Source organism: Phocoena sinus, chromosome 10 (assembly GCF_008692025.1).
Source record: "Phocoena sinus isolate mPhoSin1 chromosome 10, mPhoSin1.pri, whole genome shotgun sequence".
NCBI classification, from domain to species: Eukaryota; Metazoa; Chordata; class Mammalia; order Artiodactyla; family Phocoenidae; genus Phocoena; species Phocoena sinus.
In genome coordinates this window covers 8,752,025-8,765,412 of record NC_045772.1, presented here as the reverse complement: position 1 = coordinate 8,765,412, position 13,388 = coordinate 8,752,025, and the positions used below count along the sequence as shown (strand labels likewise).

General features: G+C 50.9%; 1 protein-coding gene across 4 annotated transcripts in view; it reads left to right on the top strand.

Annotated features, from left to right (window-relative positions):
* The window catches only part of GRAP2 (GRB2 related adaptor protein 2), a 63,490-nt gene extending 50,958 nt beyond the window's left edge, over window positions 1–12,532 (top strand). For 2 of the 4 annotated variants that reach the window (XM_032646469.1, XM_032646470.1), the window contains 5 exons: window positions 2,502–2,621; window positions 6,124–6,292; window positions 8,137–8,328; window positions 9,453–9,575; window positions 10,194–12,532. In XM_032646469.1, coding sequence (XP_032502360.1) covers window positions 2,502–2,621; window positions 6,124–6,292; window positions 8,137–8,328; window positions 9,453–9,575; window positions 10,194–10,376 — 787 coding nt within the window. In that variant the 3' untranslated portion in view covers window positions 10,377–12,532. Of the gene's footprint in view, window positions 1–2,501; window positions 2,622–6,123; window positions 6,293–8,136; window positions 8,329–9,452; window positions 9,576–10,193 lie in introns of those variants that run through there. The other 2 variants (XM_032646471.1, XM_032646472.1) reach the window with 2 other exon arrangements.
* Window positions 12,533–13,388: the final 856 nt, after the last annotated feature.

The window sequence follows — 13,388 nt, the reverse complement described above, 5'->3', positions numbered from 1 at the left end:
AGAGGAAACGAAAAATTGAGATTGGGTCACGTGCACCTCAAGAATTGACCACAGGGGTGAGATAGAAATCTAACGTTGTGTGAGGGTCAGGGTCTAGCCGAAGAGCAAAGTGACCACTGAACCAACAGAATGACCACTGACCTCAGCCAGGGGGCCCCTGAGGCTGCCCTGTCATCTTCTAGGTGAGCACGGCACACCTGCAGCCCCTCTTCCACCGCACTCTCGGCGGATGGCCTGGCTTCCAGGACAGCGGAGGCCCCCAGAAAAGCCCCTCGACCCCACCCGACCTGACTCGCTGCATCCACCCACATCCTGCAACTGCGCAGACACTGCCTTTCCTGCAGTTGTTTGGAAAGAACCATCTGCGCTTCGAGCAGAAGTTCTCCCCTCTCTCGCGCATCAACTTGCCTCCCTCTCTGCCGGATCATTCCTGGCAGCAAACAAAGATGTCGCAGTTTCTCCCATCTTACCAAAAACCTAAAAGCGAAACCAAACAGCAAAACCCTTGATCCCAAACCCCCTTCCAGCTACGACTCCACTTCTTCATAAGAATCGTTATATTTGCCGTCCTAAAGTCCTCTCCTGCCATTCTCCCCAGAACCCACACAACTTCAAGGTCACCGTGAACTGCTGGTCCCAGTGGCCGATCGTAGGCCATCACGTCAGCACGATTCGATGTGGGGAATCTCTCCCTCTTCCTTTGGCTTCCAGAACATCCTTCTTCCTGGTTCTCTTCCCGCCTCCCTGGCTGCTCCTTCCCCGACTCCTTCGCCAGTTTCTCCTCGCCTCGCCCGTCTCCTTTACAGTTAGAATGTCGCCCTCCCAGTGAGACCCCCCCCGATCACCATATTTTGAATGACTCCCCCACCCCATCTCTCCTCTGTTTTCATTTCCTCCACAGCACTTACATCAGCTGACACACTTAATATTCTTATTACTTTGTTGTTTATGGTGTGTCTCTCCCCACCGCACTAAAGAAGTTCCATGAGGGTCCTTGTCTGTGCTGCTCACCACTATATCCGCTATATCCCCAGAAGGAGGCTCAACACAGAGTAGATGTTTAATAAAAGCTGTTAGCTATGAATGAATAGCTTCTGGAACGATGTGTAATAGGAAAACCTGGCACTCGTTTCATATGCAGGATGTGGACATTTTTGCAAGTCTTGAGGGAAGTCACTTATCAAATTCCAGATGGAGGACAAGTGTGTATTTTCTAAAGAGTCCCCTCACTGTTTGCTGCCTCTTCCGAGATATCTCCTCTGAGGATGGCTGCTGTGGAGCGGGTCCCATTCTCTTCCCCTCCCCATTACATTTCCTGTGGTGGCCACTCATCAGCATGGTAGGTTTGCATGGCAAACACTCTGGCAGGATCTCCAGGCAGATCTCCAGACTCCCCTCAGAGCCCGACCAACCTTCCCCTGCAAGTCCCAGGTCTGGAGGAAGGACATTCTTCCGCCACCCATGTCTGTTCAGTTCCTACATTCCAAAGAGCACAGGGAACTGCTCACAAAGGAATCCAAAGCTGTGGCCCGTTGGACCTTCATCTTAAAGGGACACACATACTGGCTTTCCAGGGGTGGCAATTAGAGCAGGCACCTTGCAGCAGAAGGACACCACCCTACCTTTGGCTGCTGAGGGATTGCAAACACTTGTTCCGCTTCTCTATGGTTGAGAGAGGTTTCTGGCCTCCTGCCCCGTGGCTGTAGCCACTGTTTGACTTGCCCCTGTGCAAGTGTTTGGCCTTTTTCATATACGCTGTACCCCCTGCAGCAATGCTTCCAAAGGCTGCCAGCCTGAAAGAGCAGTTTCTCCTTGGTTTCTTCTTTTCCAGGGTAAAGATTATTTTCCAGCCTGGTTTTTGGGGGAGGGCCCAGGAGCTGGCTGTGTAGATGCCTCTCTCTGGCTGCTACCAGCCTTGCTTATTTCCAAGTGTGTGTGCGGGCCTCCCTGGGTGCCCTGCAGCCTCTGCCAGGCAGGGAGCACAGCTGCTCCCACCCCACGCCACCCAGGGGACCTGGGCTGTGACTCTCTTTCCTGGCCACCAAGGTCTCAGCCCGGAGCTGGCACCCAAGGCCCTGCCCATTGCCTCCAGTGCCCCAAGGGGTCCCTGTCCCTGCAGTTCTTTTCTAGAGACATCCCTCTCACAGCTGCCTGCAGGAAGCCACTCCCCGCAGTGAGTGACTCCCACGCTGTCCCGTTTGGTGCAGTGGCACATTTCCGTGATTCAGTATTTCCAAGCAGGAGAGAGACTTCTCCTGGGGGGACGAGACAGGAGGTGCCTCAAGGGGAACACTCACTTGCCTCGCCTGCAAACTGCTGGAGCGTTTGTTTAGTTTCAAAAGCACCTGGCCCCTCTTTGGTCTCTGTCTGCTCTCTGCTGAGCAGTCCACAGCCTCTCTCCCTTTGGGTCATCTCTCCCCTACTTCCTTCCCTCCCTACCCTCACCCCTACCATCACTCTGGCGTCTCACCAAGATCCTCTGCTTTTATCTCACCTGATAGATGGTTTCACGAAGGCCTCTCACGACACCAGGCAGAGAGCTTGCTGATGGGCAAGGAGGTTGGTTGCTTCATCATCCGGGCCAGCCAGAGCTCCCCAGGGGACTTCTCCATATCTGTCAGGTACCGGCTGTTCCTGACTCCTCCCTGACCTACTAAAGCATTAAAGCAGCAAGGTGACCCCTTGAACATGACCTATTCCTCAGGAGCATGGCGGCCAAGGGGCCCAGGCATCTTATCAACTGTGATGCTGTGCATTCTCTTTCCATAACACACATACACAGCTCCTTAGTTTGTGGCCCAAATTACATGTGCGTTCGTCTGCCTCCCCCTCCAGCCCAGGTGCTTCTGGAAAGAGAGGATTTTTATCAACTTCGTCTCTGTGGCTTTTACAGCACCCTGTACCCAGTAGGTGCTGGATGAGTATCTGTGGAAGGCGTGGGAATGGAGGAGGAAAAGAGAATTCCCAACTGTCCACATCCGCCTTGGGGTTGCGATCTTAACGTTTTGTTTTACTACTGGTGCTTGTTTGAAGAAGGGTAGAGAAAAATCAAAACCCAAGTCACCACTGTAGGACACATCCGTAGTTGGAAGTGGCTGCACAAAACAAAAGGCTACCTCCATGCCCCGTAATGCGTCAAAACTGACAGGAACAGAGCAGAGCCCAGGAGTCCTGGGGTGGGGGGACTGTGACAGAAAAGTCTCGTTAATGTTCAGCACCCCCGGGAGGAAGTGACTCATTTTAACACGACACAGCCCCACACGCAGAAGCCCCAAGTCTGAACTCACAGCATGTGGTCAGCGTGTTGGGGATCTCAAGTCACACATCAGACTTGATGACCACATGTGAAAGTGCAAGAATTATGGTGATAGCAGTACAGGGGTTGGCGCGACAACCTGTACAGGGAAACCTCGCTGTCGAGTTACCTGACCAGAAGTGCTGTCTGGATTCCGCGATACAGTCTGAAAGGCATGCAGCTTTAAGTTCATAAATCCAATCTCGGGTAATAAACGGAGGCCACTTTACGATTTAGAAAGAAAGTGTCCTGCAAGGAATAAGTAGGAAGGACTTAAAAATAATGGGTCAACCATTTGTATGCATTTGTGCCCCCAACGTGCTCAAGAATAGCTTGGTCTCCTAAGCATTGCCCTTGCAGGCTGACTTAAACTCTTCATTTCCCTTAACTAAAGCTTCCTTTTTCACATCTTGGGCGATGGTAAATTTTAGCTCAGGCCAATATTGATATATCACAAATTCTAAACTTGTTAGGTCTTAATTAATGAGATTTTGCTCTATTAATAAATCTTGCAGGTCAAGCCTATTTCTTAAGGGCCACAATTCGAGGCCAGACCAAGCAAATTGTCCGACTGAAAGGCATTTCTCCGCGCCTTTGGTCTGCGTGATGTTGCCGAGTCTGGCTTTTTCAGTGAGGAATTAGGGTTTCTAGTTCCTCGATTAAATTGAATTCTACAAAAAACCATCAGCCTTGACGTCTGCTACCGTCTTCCCCTGCCGCTGAGGCCGTGCATCTTCTCATGATGGTGATTATTACTGTAATCGGTATTGCCTCTTCTGCAGAAATGTAGTATAATGTATTCCAAAGCAGAATCATTTTTATTTATTTATATGTCTGCTTTCTGTCATGGGCACGGATAATTAAGAGCTAATTGTAGTTCTATCACTTAGCATTTTTTAGGGGGTCTGAAATACTAGACTTTAGAGTCTGGAGCCCTGAATTACACCCTTTCTCTGCCCCTCTCAGAACTCGAGACAGTGGTCCAGCCACTCTCTCTCCAGCACCCAGATGACCCACTACAGCCCTGACATCCATCTTCTCAGCACGTGGGGGTGAAAGGGTTAATGTTTCTCATTCTGAGTTCTTTGACTAAGAGGTGGTGGATGAATAATTGTTTCACAAGAATATTTCCTCCTCCTCACCCCGATGTGGGGAGTGATGGCTGTGCGTTGAGCCACGTGGTGTGGCCCTGAAGAAAGCATATGTGAGTGACCACAGCCGAAAGGGGAAGAGCAAGCAATGATTGCCAAAGTGTTGGCTATGACCCCCCCAAGGTGGCTAAGCAGAGGTCACTGCATGGGTTCACCTGGCTATGAGCAGAGACCCACACAAAAGATGAGAAGGAAGATCAGAATTCCTGTCTCCTGGCTTCCCTGGTGGCGCAGTGGTTAAGAATCTGCCTGCCAATGCAGGGGACACGGGTTCGAGCCCTGGTCCGGGAGGATCCCACATACCGCAGAGCAACAAAGCCCGTGAGCCACGACTACTGAGCCTGTGCTCTAGAGCCCGTGTGCCACAACTACTGAAGCCTGCACGCTTAGAACCCGTGCTCTGCAACAAGAGAAGCCATGGCAATGAATGAGAAGCCCACAGATCGCAACGAAGAGTAGCCCCCGCTCGCTGCAACTAGAGAAAGTCTGCACTCAGCAACAAAAACCCAATGCAGCCAAGAATAAATAAATAAATCAATTAAATAAGTAAATTAAAAAAAAAAGAATTCCTGTCCCCTCTGAACACAGACCACGAAGAGATCTGTGTTCCATCCCTAAGAACGAGGTATCTTTACTCTTCAACATGCTTTAAGTTTGTGACCTTTCTTCTGCCATCAGGCAACTGGTATCATTAACGCCAGTTTATTTTTAGACATAAATGTGTATCCATCTGACAAAAAAAAAAAAACCTGACATCCCAACAAGAATGACTTGGTGATGGAAAAAGGCTGGAGCTATTAGTAAAGGCCCAGTCCCCTCTTTCCAATGAATAAAATCCAATTTCTCCATCCCTGGTACAAGCATGCTCCATCACTTGTGAGTCCAGCTGGTGTCAAAGGTGCTGATCTAAAAGAAGTTAGCATGAAAAAAAATGATAATAAAAACCAAAAGAAGTTAGCACGTGTGCATGGTGTGACAGGCCCAGCTCATTAGACTGGAATCAGAGACCCCGGGTCCTTGTCTCAGCTCTGCCACTCACTCACAGTGACCTTGACAAGGCCCCTCCACCTCTTTGAGGCTCAGCACATTCTTTCCCAAAAGCTCAAAATACTTTGTAACCTTATTTATGCAAAACAAGACCAAGAGATACCCGTTATGTAGAGAACAAAGTGTGGCAGATTTCTCAGGGTAGTTTATGGGCTTAAAGGAGCTGGTTCAAACTATTTTCTGTTAACAGACAGGTAACGAGGGCTTGAAAAACTCCTCTCCTCTGAATCTTGGCAGAGTCCTTAGCCTGGTAAGTTCTTAGGTGTTGCCATGTTTCAAATAAACATTGTAGAAAAAAGTCCTTGACCTTGTAGTCTTTAAAGCACTGGGAACATTTTTTTCTTATAAAAAGTCAGTTCCAGTGTCAGAGGAAAGATTACCTTCTCCTCATGTTAAAAAAAAAAAAAAAAAAAAAATCCCCTCTAGCTCAGCCTGTGTCCAGAGCCGTCCCTCCCACAGATCTCCCCCTGGAGTTTGCCTGGGCCAGCCCACCTGCCCAGGAATGGGCCAACCACCCATACCTCTGCTCCCTGCCCAAACAGAACTCCAGCATCCCTGGATACAGTCAGCCCTGGAGGCAAGGACATGGTCACCATGTAATAGACAATTTGGATTTGCCTTGATCCCTAGGCATGAGGGTGATGTTCAGCACTTCAAAGTCATGAAAGACAACAAGGGTAATTACTTCCTGTGGACAGAGAAGTTTCCATCCCTCAACAAGCTGGTGGACTACTACAGGACGACTTCCATCTCCAAACAGAAGCAGATCTTTCTGAGGGATAGGACCCGGGAGGAACAGGTATGCTGCAGGTCCCCATTGGCCCCAGTCCAGAGATTCTGGGCAGCTCGGGTCCTACACGAACCACCAAGACCATGCATCTGATGGGCAAGTCCCTGCGTATTCTGAAAGGCAGAGATCTCAGTTTAAATCCTAGCTTAGCACTTCCTAGGTATGTGACTTTGGAAAGTTCTCTAATCCTCAGTTTCCTCGTCCATTAAAATTGAGATAATAGTGACAGCTACCTCATAGGATGGTGTGAAGGTTAGAGAAGATCATGTATACCCATTCCTTGCATCATTCCTCATCACGCCACAGGCACTCGGTACACATGGGCTCTTATTACGCTCTTATTTTGTTATTCACAGATGTTACTATGTCACAGTTTCCAGCCTAGCTCAGGAGCCGCCCAAGGATGAAGGTGCGGGGAGGATGGGGGGGCACTCTACATGGGGATATTAGAGCCTAGAGTCCATGACTAATGCAGCAGGTAGAGCTTTGTGGCCAGATTTGGAGATGGGGGAGGGTAGAAGCAGGGGGCATTGGAGGAGAAAACTGGAGGTGGCATTCTTGCTCTTGGAACAGTTTGGGATATGAAGTATTGTTTTAAAGAAGATGCATCCGACAGACCTGGCTTTCTTTAAAACCTGATTTCGTTGCAAGAGAAGAAAACTTTCTGAGTATCGGTTTTTCTCATCCATAGAATGGAGAGACTATAATGCCTCCCTCATTGGGCTGTTGTGAGGATAAATGAGACATCATTACAGGCCTTGCCATTACAGGGTCTGGTCCATAGTCGGCACTAAGGAAATGTTAACTAGCCTCCATAAGTAAATTCACACACACACAATCTATGCAATGTGTTTCAAAGGAAATAACATGGTTATAGGAGATGGGTATTACAGGAACAAGCATTGACTAGAAGAGTTGAAATCCCAGCGACAGGTTATTTGAAAAGACATTGAGACTTTCAAAGCAACATGTGCTTCAGGGAAGTAAAGAAAACCATCCCTTGCAAGTAATGGGTTGATTTTAAGCCTGAGAAGTTACAATCAAAGGAGGAAAGAGTGTTCCCAAATGCACAGAGAAATTTAGAAAGATAAGCAAAGGTTAAACCCCCACCTTGTAAGTTCTTTTAACCAGGAAATGGACAGAGGTATTCATTTATTAGGATGTGCACACACAGGTGAAAGAGGAAATATAAAAATGCATTAAACTGGATTTAATGAGTTCATTTTGCAAAGTGCTTAGCGCAGTGCCTGGCATATACTAAGCCGAGGGCCCTGTGTAATTGTTTGTTAGATAAAAATAACAAGGAATTGTCTCTGAGTCACGAGGTTGTGGTAGCATTCAGGAGAAAGATCTTGTTTCTTCCCAACGTGCCCAGCAGCAGGCCTGGTTTCCATGGTGCTGCAAGAGCGTTGCTGTTTGGGTCTCCATCACCAGGCTATAAGTGACAGTTCAAAATCATGCAAAGTCAATAGCAGAGCTTATCTGGAGGGTAGGATGTCCAGCAGTGGGGCAACATGTGATAAGGAGGGGTGGCACTGTGTCGGTAAAATGGAACATTTAAGCTTGATTACACAGAGAAAAACAAGCCCGCTAGGAAGGGGCTAGTTGGGTACCACGCAGAAAGTCTGTGAACCGGAGACCCAAACTCCCCAAACTGGGAGAATCTGAGAATGCAGCGGTCGCTTTGAAAACGTAATGGTCTGAACCATCGATTCTCCTTAAGCTGCCCTCACCCCATCAGCTGTTTCTTGGAGCTGTCATGAGCTAAGTCTGGGAACAGCTGCCAGAAGAGTGGGGTAGGACCAGGAGATGCGTGAGGAGGATGGATCCGCATCATCTCTGTTCTCTCCCAGGGTCAGCGGGGTAACAGCCTGGACCGGAGGTCCCAGGGAGGCCTACCCCTGAGTGGGACTGTGGGAGAAGAAATCCGGCCTTCGATGAACCGGAAGCTGTCGGATCACCCCCCGCCCCCTCCCTCGCAGTATCCCCCCGCACCACCGCCACCACAGCAGCGGTACCTGCAGCAGCAGCCGCCTCTTCATCAGGTACCTGGAAAGAATGACGTGGGGCACAGTGAGGTGGGGAGAAGGACCTGCTCTCCCCACCAGGCTTCAGTCACCTTGTCCCCACTGCCACTTAGTGTATGAAAACTCCCCACGGTGCTGGAAACAACCAAAGCAAATAAATGCTGGGGACCTGTTTTGGGTCCAGGACTGTCGGCTGGGGAGGAACGTCCCAGGCCAGGCCAGGCCCCACCAGCTCTCACTGGGCCCATATAGAAGATCCTGGGCCCCCAGATGGCAGAAATATGGAAACCGCTCTCGGGGGAAAAAGTCTCTGTGAATTAAATGGCTCCCTGGTTGAAAACACACACACACACTCTCTCTCTTACCCTGAGGACTCAGTGAACAATTGTTTCATTTTCCTATCAGCACAATTACAAATCTTTTCATGCCCTTTAACCCATCTGGCTGTCAAGATCTACAAGAAAAACGGATTAACACCAGAAATGGATCCTTGCTTATTTATTTATTTATCCCCCGCCTTGTTCCAGATAGGATTTTACGTGGCTTGCCCAGAGTGACAATACAGCCAGACAGCATCATCCCTGAATTCCGCAGCAGGGCACACAAAGTCCTTTGTGAGCTGCCCCTACCTGTCTCCCCAGCACCATCCCCTGCTCCCGCGCCATGTGAACATGCATTCTGGCAACACTGCACTACCTTTAGTTACCAGAATTTTTCACTGCGTTTTCTCTCATGCTTTTGAGGCTTTTTATATGCTGTCCCCTCTGCCTGAAATGCCCTTTCTTAGTCAGTTCTACTCCTCTTTAAGCTGGAGTTCAAGTATCATCTGCTCCCTGATCACCCAGGCCAACTTATACACTCTTCTCTATGCTCACCCATCACTTAAATGTGTATGGTTCCCCCTCTAAACCGATGTTCCATGAAGATAGGGGCCTCCTCTTTCCAGCTACATATCCTCATGCTTAAGACAGTACTAGACACATGGTAGGTGCCAGATAAATATTCCTTGGTTGAATGAATGAAATCTGGCATCATCTTTCTGCACTGGCTGTGTCCGTGTCATCAGAGCAAGGTGCTGGGGGAGCCTGTGAGGGATGCTTCCGGCGATGTGGTGATGGCTGTTCTGTCACATCTGTTTCTAGGAACGCCGTGGAAGCAGCCTGGACATAAACGATGGGCACTGTGGCATGGGCAACAGCAGCGAAATGAATGCCGCCCTCATGCAAAGGAGACACACAGACCCCGCGCAACTCCAAGCAGCCGGGGTATGTGAACTTCCCTCTCTGGGCTCAGTGGAGGAGGCCAAGGGGCCAAGTAGAGAAACGGTTGGTCCTCCACGAGAGACCGGGAGAGACCAGTCTCTCTCCACGAGAGACTGTGTGTCAAACTGCACACAGAGGTGGTGGGAACCCAGCGAGTGATGGTGGGGCAGGAGCTCCCCGTAGAGCTGATCCCAGCCTGCTGTTATCAGTTTGGCTGTCGGGCCTTGCCCGATCCTCATATTTCCTGACTGCAATTCTAGCAGAGGGAGATCCATTGCGCTGGCATCGAGGGCTGTTAGTCTGGGCACACTGCGTTCTGTTTGTCAGTCGAAGAAAATAAAAAGAACACCTATTCATGTAGAGAGAGTAGTTCTCAAGGATCCTCTTGGAGCCTTGGAGAATAACATCTCAGTTGCTCAGAGCTGTGCATCCGGGTCTGCTTTCAGTTGCAGTGGGGTTTGAAATGTCTCTGGAGAGCCATCCGTCAGCCTTCAGGGCAGGCAGCTCACAGAGAGCTTTGTCTTGGTACCAGGGCCCGCAGATCCTCTTCCGTGTGCCCGTGGCTCAGAAAGCAGCTCGGCCGGCCCCAGCTCAGCAGGACCTCTCTGTGTTTTCCCCCAGCAGCGAGTGCGGTGGGCCCGGGCGCTGTACGACTTTGAGGCTCTCGAAGATGATGAGCTGGGATTCCACTGCGGAGAGGTGATTGAGGTTCTGGACAGCTCCAACCCATCCTGGTGGACTGGCCGCCTGCACAACAAGCTGGGCCTCTTCCCTGCCAACTACGTGGCACCCATGATCCGGTGAGGCCCTTCTGGAGGGGTCGGAAGCTTTTGTCTGAAGCTGCCTGCAAGTGATGGAACAAGGAAGAAAATCTGGAACTACACATACATATATATGTGTGTGTATATATACATATGCACACACGTATATATGCCTATGTATCCACACATTTATAATAGTAATTTATTGGCAAGTTAGTTGGTTACTTAGTTGATATGAAAGGAGCTCAGGTGGACAATTCTATTCATACTTATCTTTCTGCTCCCCTCAGCGGGTGTGCAGAAGGCAGTGGGGGCGCTGGGAAGTGGGAGGCAGGGAAATGACACCGACATGCCTCCTGCCCTCAAGCCGGCACCGCTCCCTCCTCGTCTTGGGAATTCTGACTGAGAGGACCTAAGCGGGATCCACACCTGGTGTTGGACGCAGAAAAGCAGGGTGGGGTTGGACTTGGTGGGGCATGTCCTCCTTTACCTGCATGTCCGGCTCCCCGCCCCCTCCGAGGGTGTGCGGGGCTGCTGCCCCCCTCTCCCCGCGGGGTGGGCACTGCTGGGTGGAGGACGAAGGCGTCGCTCTGAGCTGGGAGCGGGAGGGGATGGGAGGGGAGGGCTGGAGCAGGGGGTGTCCCAGGGCCTGGGCAAGACTAGTCCCCTGGCGGATGTTCACCTGAGACCTTCCTCTCCCTCAAGCGAACGTTCCCCAACGAATTCTCTTCCCTGTGGCTGCGGTGGAGAAATGGAGGCCCTGTGAGAACCAAGCACTGGGAAACGGAGCGGTTTTTCACAAATCCCCCACTGGCTTACTTGAGTGTAACATCTGTTTCCCCAGCAACCAAGAAAGCAGCATCCTAGACTCTGTAAAGCGCCCGTAGAAGCCCCGGCTGAGAATGGCAGATTTCAGAGCCACTGTTTTATGGTTACAGGGGTGTCTCTTCAGGGCTCTATTTGTTTTCCCTCTTGGTTTCCTGTGTTTTGAAGATGCTTTGCCCAGCAACACAGAGAGAAGCCCACTCCTCAAGAGCACTGCTTAGCGACTAGTTGATTGACTGATTGGCCATGACCCTGGGTGGCAGCTGGCTTGGAGAGAGCTTCCCGTTCCCTCCGACTGTTGGGCCACCGCTGGCGCCTCCCCGCCCCACAAGCTGCACCTGGGAAGGAACCCCACGGCCACTGTCTCTCCTTCACCTCAAAATAGACTCGTGTCTCCCAGGGCTCAGTCTGGGTGCGTGAAGCGCAGATCAGCCTGGCTGGGGAGCAGGGACACTGGAGAAGGAAGCTCAGTGTCGTAGGGGAGCCAGAATAAACGTGTCCGCCCAGAGGGCGTCTAGGAGGGGTGGTGGGCGCGTATATACGGAGACCAGAAGGAAAGGGCTCAGGCGGAAGTGCTGGTGAAGGAGCTCCGGGGTGGGTGGGGACCTGTTGCTTCCTCTTCTTCCCAGCCTTTCCTGCTCTGAGGAGGGACCGGGCAGCCATCACCCAAGGTGACGTAGGAAGAAAGGGTTTCTGACTCAGAAGTAACTGTCAGTGTAACGTAGGCTATGGCCTGTTGACTCTGAAATCTGCCATTCTCTGATCCCCATGTCGCCTTTAGAGAAAAAGAGAAAAAGAAAAGACTCTGTGGTGGGTCTTGGGAGGGAAGAGAAAATAGCCTGAGAGGCAGGGGGAGTCCAGCGAGTGAGGAGGGGTCTCTGGAAGTGAAAACGCAGGAGGTAGAAGGGAACGGAGACATTTCAAAAGATCCAGGAGCAGCGTGAGAAGCCGAAGGGAGGAAGAGGGACAGGAGGTGAAGTGGAACAGGTGAGGAAGACACTGGAGTGACAAGTTGGGGGCAGATGAGGCACGGGCAGGAGGGACAGAGGCTGGTGGGCAGGACGAACCTGGACAGAGGAGACACTGCAGGAACCAAGGCAAAAGAACAAAGGCCAAGGAGCCCGGATAAGCTGTTTCGGTGCTGGGTGATGTGAACAGGTTACAGTAAATAAAAGCCAAAGCAATGTTTGATTTTACAGTATTTACAAACCATATGCTTTCAGCGGTCCACGAACTTGGTCCATTTGTCTGATTCTGTGGGAGGACCAGCCCCAGGGAAGACAGAGGGAAACGACTGGGCTCTGGCCTGGGTTTTGTGCCTTGAAACACTCCTCAAGAAAGCAGTAATAAAACAAGTGCCTTTGTTTTGCTGGGCTGGGTCTGGTGTCTGTGTCACACGCCTCTCTGGCGGAGGGTGGGGGTCGCTGGCCTGGAGAAGCTGACCACGCAGTGTGGGCAAAGCTCTCAGAGCCCCTGGATCTGGACTTTCTGTTCCACCAGAGCTTTTAATTGAGGTGCTCAAACAGCCTCGTCCCTGCTCATCTTGAGGCTCAATCCAGAAGGAATTGAGAGTCATCCTAACCACCCGCGGAGAACAAGGGCCCTCGGGGACCAGACTAAGAGGACAGGGACCGTGCTGTCCACACTGTCGGGGGAGGGGAGGCTGACCCTCCTTGGCCTCTGGTGCTGCCCAGGGGAAGTTGCCCTCCACCCAAGGGGATTTCAGCACCAGGGGCAGGTCCCCCCAGGGCCTCTCACCAACCACACAACCAGGAAACAACACATTGTCTCTGAATTCGGTTGAATGATTCACTCTGCATGACTTGGGGGCCACCTGGAACTTCCAGAGAAAATCTGGTTCCTGTTGGACCATTTCGGTCTCCCTAACCGCTTGCTGAGGCTTGCAGCGTTTCAAATATCTTGTACCTGCCACTGCCCACCCACTTTGAGATGGCCCTAGGGTGACCTGAGGCAGTGCTTTTCTCAAAATGAACCTGCCTATGAATTGCCTGGGGAGTGTGTTCAAATGCGGAGTCTGGCTCAGTCCTGCAAGTCTGTCAAGCTCTGAGGCGATGTTGCTGGGTCCACAGACCACACTTGAGCAGCAAGGGCAAAGAACTTGGCAGTGAGCTAACTGTCTACGAAAATCTAATTGAATCTCTCTTCTAGGGATATTTAGGCGTTTTTCTCTGTTGCTAACAAGTAAGTCACTTTGGCCGTGGGATAGACA